Genomic DNA, 16253 nt, shown 5'->3' on the forward strand with positions numbered 1-16253 from the left:
TAATTTATCCACATAGCCAGATACAGATGGGTTAACTGGCAGCACATAGTAGGTCCTCAACAAATACAACAGGAAGCAGCTCTGACACCCTTTTTCGTGTGCCCTGTGGGCATTATCCTGACGGGCTTGCTGGTTCCCCTTCTGGGTTCCTTTTTTCAACGACATATTGTCTCCTGAGGGAGCCAGGCACACATTTACCAAGTTCAGGAATCTGAGCTATAAAAACCAAGCGAATGTGTTTTTTATCAATGCAAAACACGCGGTCACTGGGCCCAGGATCCCAGTGGCCAACACTCAACAGCAGTCAATGAGACCATGTGCCTGAAGCGTTGACACAAGGCCTGGGAAGGTAAATGTTCAAAAACTGTAAGCCGTGGTGATTAGCAGGGCAGTGTTGCCTAATGGTTATGCGTGTAGACTTGAGCCTGGTTCGAATCCTGGCTCTGTTTACCATGCTGTGACTCCAAGTTCAGTTGGCACCTCCCTAGCCCCAGAAAGACCCGGCCCTGTGTGTCAGGAGCACAGACTGTGGGCAGAAAGACCTGGGTTTCAGTCCCTTGTGAGCTGTCCTGTGTGGCCTTAGGCAAGTCACTTAACCACTCTGAAGGTCACTTTCCTCATCTATAAAATGAGATGCTGATTGCAATAGATTCATAATCATTTATCCCCTCTTCCAAAATCCAAAAAGCTGAAAGCTTTGCACCAAAATCCCCCAAACAAATACACTAACACTTGGGGGCGACATCTAGACTGACATGAGGTTATATGTATAGTCTTAGTTTATTTCACTTAACGTCAATATACTTACATTTCCCTACAGAATACAAATGAGTTTGATTGTTGCAGCTGCCCAAACCCCCCTGGGGGCTGAATTACACAGTATAATATAGTCACTGTGTCATTTCTCTAAGATCAGAATTCTCACACCCGGCCCAAGGATAAGGAGTTATGGACCTATAGTGTCATATCTTGAAGGTTGGGAAGATATAATGAACTGAGTATGAAGGACTTTGCACAGTGCCCGGAACACAGAGTACTGTCTTTAATCCAGATAAATTATTTCGCCTTTCCCATCAGCCACTGGAAGCCCGTGGGGTAGAAGAAAGCTGTGTGTTTTGTGTTCTCTTGGCCGCGAGATCTGATAACGCCTCTTTTAAAAATAATGCAACCCTGGAAAACTTCAGGCAATCTGTGGAAGCGGTTTTCAGAACCTTTTTTTAGCACCCTGATATCTTGTTCTTCCCAATTGACTCAAACGGGGTTCCCCAACACATCAAAGAGCATGCTGACTGCATTAGCATATGTTTATTATTATTATTTTCTTAGGTTTGTACGATATAGCGTCAACCACAAAGAACAACGAAGAGTTTTAACTGAACCCACTTTTGAAATCGGGGATTTACAAAGGCCAGAGGCAGACTTATCAGCAGAACGTCCAATTTACTTGAGAATTTTTGAGGATCTGCTATGTCAGCGATGTCCTGACAGATAAGCAGCTTCAAACGGTATCGGTTTTGCATGACAGCTCGTATTGCAATCTCAGGAAAGTCTTCAACTGGTCCTGAGCAACTCAAAAGAGAAGGGGTAGAAGATACGGGTTTACAGGCAACACTGAAAAAAACTACTCACGTCGTGTATCGAGAACATGAACAGCGTATGGGAAACACTCGAAACCCACAATAAGCACAAGTATGGTCTCGCTACTGCGGTATGACGATGAGAAATGTCACACCGTCCCTTGTTACTATATAATGATTGTGCCTTGATGGGAGAACAGCACGCGACCAACAAATGCATCTGAGGTTATGTAGCAGGTATTCGGTCTGAGGAAACATGAACACAGTAGTGAAATATTCTGTGAGTGGGTGTGGTTAGGCAGGGAATTTACAAGGAATAGATCAATAGAGACGGACGAACATCTAGGCCAGGGATGAGCTCGCAAGAAGTTCAGATATGTGTGTGGGGAAGGCAGGAAAAGCTCTATCTCAACCACTGCACGAAAAAAAGGGATATTGAGGGTGATGGTCTAGAGTCAGCTTGGGGAATGGACAGAAATCCGAGTCTCACAGGTTTTAGGTTATGTCAGCACAAGTGAACTCTAAAAATTCCTTCAGTGTCTTGACACCTGCTGGGAATGCAACAGCAGGAGGTTGTGACTCTCTGAGTGTGGGTCCCAGCCCTGCCCCCTGGCTGCCAAGGTCCGGGTGTAGAATGAGACCTCCATCTTTTGGCTCTGCTAGGAGGGTAAAATGGAGTCACCTCTCAGAAATAAGAAAGGGGGTAGGTTGCTGGAACTCACAGATGTGATTGCCCACCACGGTAACACATTGGGGTCTCTAGTGATGCAATTTGATAGCAAGAATCCGAGCAGGTGAGCACATGTACATTACATTTTTGCAAAGAAATTTAGCTCAAACCTTAGCAGATCCCTGAACTAATGAAAGTTTGGAATTCACAGGTCAGACATTTGGATTTTACCTGATTGTAGTGTTTTTTTAACCTTTTTTTTCTTGTTCTTTCCCAACACAAGGGACTTGGGGACTCAACTTAATGTCGTTAATGGATAACTCTTGAAGGCGACTTCTTTAATTATTTACCTCCTTTTGGACCGTTCCCTGAAAGCCTTTTGTTCTTTAGAGAGTGGAACTCGCCCCTTCCCCCAAGTCAGAGCTTCTGGGATTTAATTCACCCTCACCCCAGGCGCCAATCAGAGCAGAAGGGTTCCCCACCCACCCACGCACGCACCCCCGGCTGACCATCCCTGCGAGGGAGACCCAGAGTGTGTAGAGAACAGCGACAGCTTTTTAGAGTCACGCACAGAGCAGTGAGTTCCTCAGACGTGGCGCGCAGGCGGCTCGCTTTGTCACGCGTTGGTTTCTGCTTGTCCTGTGCAAAACAGGGAGGCCCACAACGGATAAATTCGTGCCAGAGGTACTTTCAAGGTATATCCTTTTGAGAGACTAAAAACGGCTCTAGACTTGCAACGGCAGGATTTCCAGCAGGGACCAAAGCTACAGCGGTTTGTGCTTCCTTCCCCCGCAACACACACCCAACGAGAGGGGCTGTCCCCAGCATCACGCCGCAGGGGGGTGGGGGGTGGGGAGTAGCGTCATTTCTCCTGCGACCACCCTGCCATGTTCTTCCAGCTTGGGTTTTCCTCAACTCTGGCGAGAGACTTTCTGCAAATCTTGGAATCCGGGACCGGGTTTCTCCCGTTCCATTTTCCTGCAAACACCTGCTCACGCAGGCGCGAGGGAGGGGTGTGGGGGGCAGGCCCGCGGTCTCCATGGCAACAGCCGGTCGCGCGGCTTGGCTCCTTCTGCGACTGCGTAGCTGGTCCCGCGGGGGTCTTAGGGTTATTAGACGTAGTTGGTGGGTCTTTGAGACCCTTCCTCCCTCAGACGTTACCCTCACCCACTCAAATAATACCCACCCACATACTCAGATGTTACTCCCAGAAAGACTCAAATATTAATCACTAGAACTCACATATTACACATATTCTGGTGCTACCCACAGGCTCAAGCGGTACCCACGCCCACTCCCATGTAACCCACAAGTTCACTCAGATAAAAATGCCCACCCTCACTCACACGAGTCACACGTGACCCGTGCTCACTCGGATGATGCCCATTCTTACTCAAATGTACCCACTCACGCTGATCTACACCTCCACCTCCCCCAAGCTCACTCAGCTGGTGCCCCAGCCCACTGGCTGACGCCCCCCACCTCACCCCCTTACGCTGCCCCACGTCCACCCCGCGTCACCTCACGGCTTCTTGTCGGATGCGTGGTGCCGCCGGCGGTTCTTCCTGTGCTTGCGCTTGCCCCTCGCAGCCTCTCCGGCCTTGCTCTCCTTCTCCTCCGAGTCCAGCGGGGGCGCCCTGTCCCCCCCGGTGCTGGCCCCAGCCGCCGGCTTCGCCCGCGGCGCGGTCACGCAGCACTTTCCCGCAGGCGGCTCTCTGGGGCCCGTCGTCGCCGTGGGGCACAGTTCCTGCCTGAGAACCCGGGCCACGTCCTCCACCGTCCTGCCCTCGCTCTGCAGGAAGAGGTTCAGCTTGCTCAGGAACTCGACGTCCTGCTGCCGGGGCATGTAGACCACTCTCCACGTGCCGCCCTTGCCCTTGATCTCCCTGGGGATCACCGCATAGTTGATGTCTTCCACCAGCCTAATGATGGCCGCCTTGGACCGCTCTTCCTCCAGAAAGGCCTTCCCCGCCACCTCGAACTGACCCAGAGGTTTTAGGGGGACCCGGATAATCTCTTCGAATTCGTCATGGCGACAATCCTCCGGGATACCCAGGATCATCAGGGACTTGTAACTGTCCACCTCGAGGGCCCTGCACCCGTGCTCCAACAGCGCGATGTCCTGGACACCGAACAGCATCTTGCCCAGCTCTCGGAGGCAGCAGTAGGCCTGCTGGCGCGCACTTGTGCGGCCCCGGGAATCCGAAAAATTATCCAGGATGCCGGATAATCCGCAAGGCTACGCGAGAGAGAAAGGCCTCACCGGCCCGGTTCGTTCGCCTCGGTCAAGGACGCCCCCGGCCCCGCCCGCAGGGCTGCACAGCGTCCAGCCGTCGGTAGCCTCCCCCGGAAGGCCTTTGGGAATTCCCAGGGACTCGCGAAGAGTGAAGCAGAGGTGGGTGTTTGCCAGCTGGCTGCACGACGGAGGGTCTGAAGATGCTGCTTCTCTTTCTTGGCGGTGGCCTCCGAAGGTCTTGCAGGCCCTGGAAGTCTCGGCAGATCCGGGACTGCTGGTCTCCCGAGGGGCCGCTGCCACCGGGGTGTCGTAAGTGGAGGCCTGGCAGGCGGAGCAGCGACTCCCTCACGGCTGGCCCCGGGGCTGCCCTCACTGCCCTGTGGCCTGGCTAACACGATTTGGCCGCTGCACTTGCTCCCGCAGTGACGTCACGCCTCCTTCCGCTCTGCGGCCCAGTAGTCTCCATGACAACCGCTAGAGTATCGCCTCTGCCATTGGCCGGACCCAGCCGCATTGAAATCAGAGTCCGAGCGGGTCGTTCGGAAGTGAAGGGTCAGCCACCCGCTTTCAGAAATACCTGACTCTTTATCCTTTGGAAAAATGGCTGATTCCAGAGGTGTGGGTACCGAGGAGATACAAAATGAGCCTGGAACATTTTGGGGCGATCAGAAAGTAAGGATATGATCAAAGAATGATGAAAACAGGTGGAAAGACACAGGAGCCAGCTTGATGGGCGCCCACTGACCAAGCCTGGGACAATTCGAGCATCAGCTTTAAGAATGGGAGTGACAGATCATGGCCCGTTGAATAAAATGAAAATCCACGAGTCCACGTAGATAAATATAAATGAATAAATGGCAAGTTTGGCGGAGGAATGTGGGTTTTTACGTTGTCTCATGTAAAACTTATGAATCGAAGGCAACAAAAGATCTTCCCCGTGGAATGTCCTTGTTTGTAGGATACACCCACTATAATATTCAGAGATAATATTCAGAAAGATGCACGACATTGGTAATTTGCTTTCAACATTGATTCAGAGGGGGAAAAAGTTCTTGGCACGTACTAGCAACTTTCTTGTAAGTCTGTGAATTTAAAAAAAAATTTTTTTTTGAGAAAAAGAAAATGTCCTGCATATGTGATCGCCTTCGCAATGTCCGTTCCTCCCCTCCCTACCCCAGTAATAAAAGCCATAAAGTTTGGATTGGATTGACAGCCTCCAAACTCCTGCGTCCAGGGGTGCCCACTGAATGGCTTGAACTAATCAACATAACCCCACCACTTTGCCACAGTGATTGGTTCAGAAATGGTCACCCAGGTAACTGGGGCCTAAGCCAATTAGTGCATTCTATCCTCCTAGTCAGAAGATTGGTTAAGGACTGGGCACATGAACTCAGATAGTCCAATTAGAATGAAGCTCAGGACTTCTGTGACTAGTTACAAGGAGGGACGAACCCTCTTTCGTTCCCCCTAGATGTTGAGAGAGTAAATATGGGAGCTGTAGGAGGCTCTCTTGGAACCATGAGAGAAGCCATTTTGAGGAGGAACTGCATCCAGAGAATCACCAAGAAACTGCCATTGTCCTGATGACATGTACCTCTAGATCAAATCATGCCTGAAATTTACTCCCTCTGAAACTTTTTAAAAATCTTTTTAATCAAAATACAGCATATATTGTTATGGGACATCACCTGTAAAATTCTTAATCTTTTAGCAGGAAATGATATGGGACATCTCTTGCAGAGTTCTTAATCTTTTTAAGTATACCTAGTTAAGTTTTCTTCCCTCCTTTCTTTGGGGAAAAGAGCCTCTCCCCCAAATCCAGATAATGACTCTGAAACTGGTAATTCAGGTCCTCCGGTTTTTGATAAGGATCATCCGGACCATCATGCAGGAATGGCCCTAGGCCAGGCAGGCTCCTTGGAGTCAGAGAGGGGAGGGGACTTCAGGCCAAAGGTCTTTTTACTCTTTAAGAAGTATATTAGCCAAGTTTGGTTTCCTTTACTCACTTAATAGGCAAATCAATAACAGAAATAAATGGATATATGATTTAAATAATCAGTTCATATCTTATTTTCCTTGTCTATGGACTGAGGCGGCACTTCAGCAGGAAACCCAGGACCCAGCTCTGATTAAGGCAGAAAGGCAAAGAGCTCCGTGAAACCCCAGTAGGCAGGAACTACGATCCCTCTCAGCAGGAAGCAGATACACAGCAGGAAGCAGATACACAGCAGGAAGCAGATACAGAGGAAGAGACCTCCTGTCCCTCAACATGCATACAGATATTAAGGGTGTTCATGGTTCTTAGAAAAGAGTTAGGCGGGAAAATTAGTCAGGGGGTTTCCGGGTCTGCCTGCAAAGACACCGAGGTCGTCCTATCCTAGAAGGGGTCCGCTGTAATCCGCCAACAATTAGATGAGTCATGGGGGTCCTGGTCCAGAATACGGAGTTGGGGGTCCTGGCTTCTCCCACTTGCATGTCCTCTCTTCATGCTCCTCATAGCTCTCTTGTTTGGTCCCTGTATCCTGACCTGTCTTGTCAAGTTCATCTCGTGCCTAGAATCCATGGTTGTGACGTCTGGACCACCATTATACCAGCCCCTAGGCCAGGAAGATCAGGAGGTTGATGCCCTATAAGAATTCTTTAAAAGGACATCGGAAGAGAGGATTGAAGAGGCATTTTCCACTCAAATGGCTAACCTTGTCATCAGCTCTTTGTTCTGCTTCCGTAAACATGCTTGCTGCATAGGCCAAAGGGCAGGGTGATCTCGAAATCAACTGAAAACTCATCCTCTCCTTTGATTGTTCTGTCTAGATAACAGATGTATTGCCTAAGTTCCTGTTCGAAAATCTTTTTTTTTTTTTTTAACTCTTACAGCACCTGGTCTTTTTAGGTGGTCTCCCATCCAAATACAAACCAGGCCCAACCCTGCTTAGCTTCCGAGATCATACGAGATTGGGCAAGTTCAGGGTGGCATGGCCGGAGACTCTTGTTTGAAAATCTCATGCTCTGTAACTGCCTGTAGCCCATAGCAACTCCTGCGGTTTATAACCATCTGAGGACAAATGAACCAACCAGCCCTTGCCAACTCTACCAGAGCGGATGTAAAAGCAAAGTTGCCCCTGAGCTCAGGGCCCAGATCTTCAGAGCGCTACCTCCTCTGGGACCGCCGGTGAAATAAACCTGACTTTTCCAACTCCCAGAGCTCTGCTTGGTTTCTGGCTGGTCTGATTTTGCAACATTTTTGCAACAATATGATGAAGAGTTCACAAATTATAAAAGCGACTGTCAAGGCCAGACTTCCTCAGCATCCTGACTCCTGGGGCCCAGACATTTAATCTCATTCAATACCATGCCATTCTCTGAGAAGAAGGTGTCTTATTGTGCCATTTGGATTAGTGCCTGTACTGTCACTCAGTTGCTGTGTGACCTTGAGCAGCTCACTTCTCTCTCTCTGGGCTGTGTGGTGATTTTGTCTTGTCCAACATAGCTAAGCTGGGTCTACGTATTCTAGAATGCCTTTCCCCAGGTGGCTCTGGGTTAGATTTATTTAAAAGAGAAATGTGCGTGTGATTTAGACAGCAGAAGTGAAGCAACAGCCATGACAGGAAGGTCAACACAGAGCCCAGGTGCCACGTTGGCTCGTGCCGTGTTGTCGCTGACCTGCTGGCTCACCTTGTTGGCTTGGAGCAGCATCGGGCCTCAGCTCCACCTGCTCCTGCTGGCTTTCCTATTCCGGCATCCCTGAACGTGGGGATGGGGGCCTGGGAAGCTCCGTGAGGGAAGGGCACGGCTTCTCCCCCCGGTCACGCATAGAATTGAGGTTGGGGGTTACAAGAGACACGTGGGGCTTCCGATTTATTCTCAGGGGCTCCAGGTTGTTCTTGGACATCCCAGTTTCTCAGCTACCCAACCAACTGCCCTACAGAGACTCAAAACCCAAAAATAGTTACGGAGGCACCGAGTTTCATCTGTCTTTCCTCTAACAACCCTCCTGCTCCCTGGTTAGTCACTTCTTTTACTTGAACTAATGCATCGCTCTTCAGATTTTCCAACAGAGAGAAAAGAAGGAAAATGTACCCTCTCATCTAGGGGGTTTTATTATGATAGAGATTTCTCCGAAGTCTGATTATGGCGTTAAAAATGCACATTCGACTCTATCATATAACATTGTCCATTTTAATACAAAGATAATTTTCCCTCAAAAGAGGAAGTAAATTTGGCAATCAACAATATTTGCCATGGGGAATGTAAATCGGTGCAGTCACTGTCAAAAACAGTATGGAGGTTCCTCGAAAAATTAAAAATAGAACTACCATATGACCCAACGATTCTACTTCTGGGTACCCCCATGTTCATTGCAGCATTATTTACGACAGCCAAGACATGGAAACAACTGAAGTGTCTATCCACGGATGAAGGGATAGGGAAGATGTGGTACATATATCCAATGGGATATTATTCACTCATAAAGAGAAGGAAATCCTGCCCTTTGAAACAACATGGATGGATCTTTAAGGCATTATGTTAAGTGAAATAAAACGGAGAAAGACAATTATCATATGATCTCACTTACTGGTGCGATCTTTAAAACAAAATAAAATAAAATAAAACAAGAAAAAGCTGACCTCATGGATACAGAGAAGAGATCAGTGGTTAACAGAGGTGGGTTGAGGGTGGGAAAAATGGACGAAGGTCAAAAGCTACAAATTTCCAGGTACAAGATAAATAAGTCCAGGTACAAGATAAATAAATAGTGTGCAGCTCGGTGACTGGGTGACTGGACTTTAATAGCGCTGTATTGTATATTTGAACGTTGCAAAGCGAGTCAATCTCACAAGTTCTCATCGCGAGAAAAATAAATCTCGTCGCTAAGTGTAGTCATGGATTTTAAAAAGTTGCCACAGATCGAAACCAGACAGGATTAGTTGTTCAGGGCCCCCTCCTTGGGGCTCCACTGCTCACCCCCGGGGCTCAGGCACATTACAAATTGAGAAGCAGGTGACAGAAGCGTTCGTTGATTCAATCCGCCTGATACTGACAGACATTTCCTTGTTCGGGTCTCTGGGTGACGTGCTGGTCATACCTCTCTTTATTTACCAAGAGAGTGAAACAGGCTCTGCTTTTAGGAGCTCAGTCCCGTGGCTGTGACAGGCTAGACCAGCGTGTTTGCAGTCAGGGAGAGAAGCCCCATAATTATCACGAAGGCGCGTTCTGATCCTGAGTGTGGGGCGTGGAATACAGAATGTGCTAATTGGGACATTTTTTGCCAAAGTTGAAAGAGAGAACTACGGCAAGTGTGTTGGGGGCCCTGAACAACTAATCCTGTCTGGTTTCATTCAGGAAGGCTTCCTGGAGGAAGTGACATTGGAGGGGATCTTGGAGGATGAGTATAATAATCATAACAATAGCACTATTTTTTAAAGCAGGCATTGCTATCACTTACACAGAGCACACTAGCCCTAAACCTGTACTAGATCATTTATTTTTATAACAGTCCATGAGTTAGATATTGTTTCATTGATTCAGTTGCTCGTTCATTCAACAAATATTTACCAAGCAGCTCCCGCATTTTGTAGTCAGAAGAACTGAGGTCCAGAGAGGTTAAATCACTTACTTGGGGCTACTCAGCTAGTGAATTTTAAATTATAAATTTTTTTTTTTTTTTTAGACGAGGCAACCCTTGCAAGGACCTTGTCAGCTTACGATCTCTTATTTTTTTTTATTTTTTTATGCCTACAGCACCTGGTCTTCCTAGGTGGTCTCCCATCCAAGTACCAACCAGGCCCGACCCTGCTTAGCTTTCGAGATCGGATGGGATCGGGCATGTTCAAGGTGGCATGGCCGTAGACTAAACTTTTTTATTGTTTTTTTCCAGAAGATTTTCTGTTCATACCTTTTACCCATTTTTTTTTCAAATTTGGAGTTTCTTTTCTTTCTTTCTTTTTTTTTTCCGCTGAGGAGTAAGAAAGCTTCACAAATTAAGGAAATTAGCATAATATCTTCACCATGCATCGTAAATAAATTACTTGGATTTTATTTATGCCCAAATTCACTGCCCTCTGAGAGCTGACACTCTAATGGGCAGACGGAGCAGGGACAAACAAATAATAAAGATATAATATGTTACGTGGTGATAGTGAGTGGTTATGGGGGAAAATAAAGCCAGAAAGGGAGAGAGAGAGAGAAAAAATCGTGTCTGTGTGGGGGAGGGGTGTTGTGATTTTTTATGATGAGCTGAGAAAAAAACTCTATCGAGGTGACATTTGAGCTAAGAGTCAAAGGAGATGAGGGAGCAGCCATGTGAATATTCAAAACAGTGTTCCAAGCCAGCGCAAAGGCCCCCCGGGCTGGAGGCTGCCTGCTGTATTTGAGGAACAGCAAAGACCCTCGTGTGTGACTGGGACAGAGGGAACAAGAGAGAGTTAAAAAAAAAGGTTGGAGAAAGAGCAGGTGGCCAGATCCTGCAGCAGCATCTTGTAGCCACACACCCCCCCACACACACACACACACCAGCAAGGACTTGGGACTTTTCTCTGTGTGAGACAGGACCCCCAGGGCTAGGAGGTTTAATGGGGTAACCGAAGGTGAGCATTTATAGGAGTTTGCCAACCAACAGGGATTTCTGAATATGCATGTATTTTTGGGCCCTGAGCAAACGAATCCTGTCTAAATATATATTTGTATTTATGTTCCAAGCTCTGTTAATAGCAAGTAGTACTGGGAACTCCGAGAGTGGGTAAGGGGTGACTTAAACCATGCGGGGGCTCTGTTCTGTTTGAGGAATCTAGAACAAGGCCCAGCGGATAGCAGGCGTTCAGTAAACACCATTTGGCTAAATACGCAACCGAATTCACTCCCTCTCTGTTTCCACAGCCCTGTTCCATTCAGGGGTCCCATCTACTTCAATTCTCACAGCAAGCCTTTAAGAAGCGCATCTTGTAATTTGCATTTCTTTAATCAAGAGATCGAGTCTCTTTTCCAGTGTTCGGTGGACATTTTTTTCCCTGTGAATCAGCAGTTGGGGATCCGGCTGGGTGGGGGCACTCGGAGGTTCGAGGAGAGAGCAGTCACCAGCCGCTGCCTTGGAGAGGAAAACTTACTAGGAAAACTTACTAGGAAGACAGGAGGGTTGTGCGTTTGAGGTCTGCGGTACTGGGTTTTCTGTAAACTCGAGAGGCTGGCTGCTTGCATCATGGCAGGGAATGGCTCTTGCAGGGGGAGGATGGAAATGTGGCCCCTGCCGAGTCCACATTCATCTGCAAATCCTCTCTGCTCCCTGAGATCCAAAGGAAATGAGTTGCATTCTGGGAACAGAACCCCTGGCAGGGGGTGGAAGCCTGCGGGGGCTGGAGGAAATGTGGCCCCCAGAATTTGGAGGGCCCCTGGGGTGGCACAGGAAGTTTCTTTGAGCAACACAGAAATCAGGGCCTATGGCGGGTCATGGCCAGTAAGGGATAGAGTCACCAGGACCTGAGTTCGACTCTCAGAGCTGGGGTTTATTGGCCGGCCGTGACCGCATCAAAAATAACGACCCCGGATGACAACCACGGGCTAATCCTCAGCACCTGTGCTACCTGACCTCACGTGGCAAAGGAGATGTTATAGTGAGGGAGGAGAGGAAGCTTCTGAAAAAATGCAAAGGAAAGGGCCTGCAGAAGTGACCCACTCAGCCGGTTAAAACTGCTCTCTCCGCCACACTGCCTGCCCAGTGCTCTCCAGCTCACATGTTTTCCCACAGCTCCCTCCCCCACCCCAAGGACTCTCCAGCTCACATCTGTTGATTCATAGCTTGCTATCCAACTAATTTCGCTCTTATCTCTGTAGCCCTGTGGGAATAACAAGACTGCGTAAACCCGCTTGTTATGTTACAATTAGAGCTCAGCCTTTGGAAAGGACTCGGCTGAGCCGGCGCAGGCATCAATAAGTGCTACTTTCTGTTTATAAGCCTTAGTGTCCCCTCTCTCCGAGAATTCTATAAGTATTGATAGCGCCAAGGTCACAGGTTCTACAAGGCAAAATGACCTGTAAATAGATAGGACCAGGGGTCTAGAAATTCCTTCCCCTTGCAGCCCCCCACCCACAGCTCCTCCTCCCCATCCTGAGTCATGAAGCATACCAGACAAAGGAATCACGTGCCCCTGGCATGGACACCGCAAAAGTATATAAGCTGTAAGAAATCCAACTAGAGAGAGCACATGGAGTTAACCCCACGCGCCCCGCAGGCCTAAAAAATTCTCCTTCCTCTAAAGAAAGTAGGAGGCATCTGAATTCCTCCCCCGGGGTGTCCCTTCCCACAACAATAGATGTGATCGAGTTCAGGACCTTGAGACAGGAGAGTGTATCCTAGGTCACCCGTGGGCCCAGCGCCATCACAAGGACCCTTACAAAGGAGAGAGAGGCGGGAGGGTCCGAGTCGGGGAGAGTGGACAATGGAAGCGGAGATCAGAGGGACTCAGCTTGCCCGTTGGGAGTCACTGATTCCTCAGGGCATTGCAATGAGCTTTGGGTGCAGAGATATATTGAAAGTATTTCAGCTGGTGGAGGTGCAGAGGAAGCGCTCTGTAAACATCAGCTCTCATTTTCTTCAAAATGGAGACCAACCATTTATTTAGCCAACAAATGTCAACTGAGCATCTGCTGCGTTCCAGGCACTGCGCTTCCCCCGGAGCTGGAGCTGCAGCAAGAACAGGACAGGCAAGCCCTCTGGCCTCGGGGAGCTTCTAGTCTAGAGAGAGAGAATTAAAAAAAAACACAAAAGAAATGAGTAGACTCTACGGGATGTCGGATGGTAGTTCAATGCTCCGAGTAAATTCATCAAGAAAGGGGAGCCAGGAGGGCCGGGGCCTGGGGCAGGGAAGCGCTGTGGAGAAGGGGAGAAAGCCTCGAGTAAGTCGGTGGGGGGCGGGATGGGGGCAGGGGAGGGAGCCTTCCTGCCATTGATTTCATCTCTGGTCCCAGGGTCAGCGTGCGCCCCACTCACGTTCAAACAGAGCTGAACCTGGGACTCGTCCCAGAGTGGCTGGGGGGAGGGACTCTCTTCCCTCGCTTCCTCTTTCCACTAGATGAAAGGTGTCCTCTGGGAGGACAGGAGCACCGAGCTGCTGGGAGCCCGCCCGTGAATAAAGTCGACACCAAAGACAGCAGCCTAGGGACAGGGCGACGCACGTTCTGAGGACGTGATCTGACCCCTGGATTCAGCCATGCCAGAAGCCAGACCGTCCCTCCGTTACATTATCCCATAAACTCCTTTTAAAAAAATGTATTTCACTTAAGCATTTCATAAATCTATCGGCGCTCCCAACGCTACAACTGATCATGATAATAAAAGGTTGTATAATGCTTGACCTGCACGGACTCGCGCGATTTCCACTATCACACCGGGAGCATCATGCTATCAGCCCCATCTTAAAGCAGAGGAAACTGAGGTTCTGAGAGGTTGAGAAGAACTGGCAGTGAGGTCCACAACGAGGAAGCAGAGGATCTGAATCCGAACTCGAGTAGTCTTGGCTCCGTTTCTTAATTAATTACACACGCGGGCAAAATCTTTATCGAATGACGTGCTAGGCATTGCTTTAGGTGCTTGGGATACAGGAGTGAACAAAAAAAATCAGTGAAAACTGCCCTTATGGAGCTTATCTTCTAGTAGGGGGAGAGAGATGATAAACAACAGCAACAAAAAAACTACAAATATGTACATGAGACTGTAAGAGAGAAAAGAGATAAGTGCTAAGAATATGCAGGTGGGAAGAGGAAGGTATTTTTTTTGGTAGAGTGGTTAGAATCTGTCTCATTCAAAAGGTGACATTTGAGCAAAGACCTAAAGGAAATGAGGGACTAATTCATGGAAATATCTAGGGTGGCAGCAGTGCAGGCGGAGGGAACAGCCAGTACAGAGGCCCTGAGGCAGGACTGTGCCCCTCTGATCAAGAAATAGCAAAGGGCTCGGATAGCTGAAGCCACGTCAGCAAGAGAGAGCGTGGAGGGAGATGAAGTCAAAGAAACAAATAGAAGGCAGAATTAGTAGGGCCGTGAGGAGAACTTGACCTTTTACTTGGAAGGAATGAGAAGCCAGGGTTGTGAGCAGAGAAAGACATGATCTGACTTAGGTGCTAACAGGAGCTCCCTGGTTGCGTGTGTAGAATCTTCTACAGAGGGGACAGAGGTCGCCAAAGAAAATAAGTAAAAGTATAGGATGCCCAGTCATTTAAATTCCAAACAAACAATAATATGTTACTTGTAAGTATGTGCCACACAACATTTGGGATATACTTATACCAAACAAAATTGTTTCTCCGAAATTCAATTTAACTGAGCATCTGGCAATCTTACTGCCTGGGGTGGGAGCAAGGGAGCCCAGTGAGCAGCGAGGGTGTAGAAGGTGATGAACAGCAAACCCTGGTAAAAAGTGGATGGATTCAAGGTCCATCTGGAAGGTAGAACTCGTGATATTTCTTCATAGATCCTGTATGATACATAAGAGCGAGCGAGGAGTCAAAGATGTCTCTGGTACTTTGGGCCTGAGCACCTGGAAGGATGGGGTTGCTAAGGACTGAGAGGGAGAAGACGAGAGAGGGCGGGTTTGGAGAGAAGCATAAGGTATTCCCTTTAGGCCACTTGAGTGTCACATGTCCATTAGGTGAGGCTGGTGAGAAGTTAGTTGAACCCACAAGTTCGGAAGATGGGAAATAAGCCCGAAGCACAGTGCTACCTCCTAAGACGTCAAGGTCAGCCTCACCCTGCAAGGTGAAGAAAGAGGGGATGGTTGGTGAGGTCAAGGCGAGACCCAGAAAGGTCTTGACAGCCTCCCTCACCATCTTCCTGCCTGGAACAAGGAAACAGGAAGTGGATTTGCTATTTCCCCGGTGTCATGGGTTGGACCGTGCCCATTTAAAAAGGTGTATTGACCTCCTAACCCGCAGTGGCTCAAAACGTGAACTCATTTGGATATAGGGTCTTTGCAGATTTAACAAAGTTAAATCTCCCCTAAACCTGTTGAAATAGGTTGCTACTATCTCCGTTTTACACATAAGCCACCTGAGGCACAAGGAAGTTTAGTGGCCTGCTTCGGCCTTTGAGTTCAGTGTTTGGAAAGCCAAGTAGCCGTCTCTGCCTCCCTGAACCCAGAGGCATTAGAGATGCTGAGTGAGTCTGTGAGTGAGTCTGAGAGTTGCCTAAGTGACCATCTGCCTAATCCTATCAGTGGTGGGGTCCGGGCGGGTCATCTCCATCTACCCTTGTTATCTGAACACACGCTTTCCAATTTATAATCAAATTCTCGATGTAACTAGGAGCAAAAATCTTCTTTACATGCTGAAATTTTTCCAGTCGAAATATAAAAAGAAAAATTTATACTTCGAGAGTAAAATACTGAAATCATAAATAATTATTGTGAAAGCTGCTGATTTTGTGGCCAAAAACAGCTATTAAAGGCTTACGTATATGTAAAGAGAAAAGTAGATGCAAATGGTAGAGGATTAATATAACTATTAAGAAGGACATTAGACACTTTTGAACCAACAAAAGCTGAAATTAGCTTTTTCATTTTTATTTCTATTTATTTATTTATTTATTTACACGAGGCAGCCCTCGATTGACAGACTGCAAGGACCTTGTCAGCTTACAATCCCTTATTTTTTATTTTTTATATTTTATGCCTACAGCACCTGGTCTTCCTAGGTGGTCTCCCATCCAAGTACTAACCAGGCCCGATGTGGCTTAGCTTCCGAGATCAGACAGGATCGGGCTTGTTCAGGGTGGCATGGCCGTATGA

General features: G+C 48.1%; 1 protein-coding gene, 1 non-coding gene and 2 pseudogenes across 2 annotated transcripts; all 4 read right to left on the reverse strand.

Annotated features, from left to right (window-relative positions):
- Positions 1 to 1286: 1286 nt before the first annotated feature.
- PNMA8C (PNMA family member 8C) lies at positions 1287 to 4928 on the reverse strand. Its single transcript, XM_039881641.1, has 2 exons — positions 3769 to 4928; positions 1287 to 2886 (listed from the first exon to the last, which is right to left on the reverse strand). The coding sequence occupies exon 1, from the start codon at positions 4385 to 4387 to the stop codon at positions 3770 to 3772; it is 618 nt and encodes a 205-aa protein (XP_039737575.1). The 5' UTR covers positions 4388 to 4928; the 3' UTR covers positions 1287 to 2886; position 3769.
- A 2420-nt stretch (positions 4929 to 7348) lies between these two features.
- Positions 7349 to 7467, reverse strand: LOC120617912 (uncharacterized; annotated as a pseudogene).
- Positions 7468 to 10213: 2746 nt separating this feature from the next.
- LOC120617907 (5S ribosomal RNA) lies at positions 10214 to 10332 on the reverse strand. Its single transcript, XR_005657077.1, has one exon. It is a non-coding gene; the product is annotated as a 5S ribosomal RNA (ribosomal RNA).
- Positions 10333 to 16134: 5802 nt separating this feature from the next.
- Positions 16135 to 16253, reverse strand: LOC120617911 (uncharacterized; annotated as a pseudogene).

The sequence above is a fragment of the Pteropus medius genome, unplaced genomic scaffold, assembly GCF_902729225.1.
Source record: "Pteropus medius unplaced genomic scaffold, Ma_sr-lr_union100, whole genome shotgun sequence".
Lineage (NCBI taxonomy): Eukaryota > Metazoa > Chordata > Mammalia > Chiroptera > Pteropodidae > Pteropus > Pteropus medius.

What these genes read in the sequence shown, in the direction of transcription:
- PNMA8C (XM_039881641.1), bottom strand. Translation starts at nt 4,387, where the DNA reads ATGCTGTTCGGTGTCCAGGACATCGCGCTGTTGGAGCACGGGTGCAGG.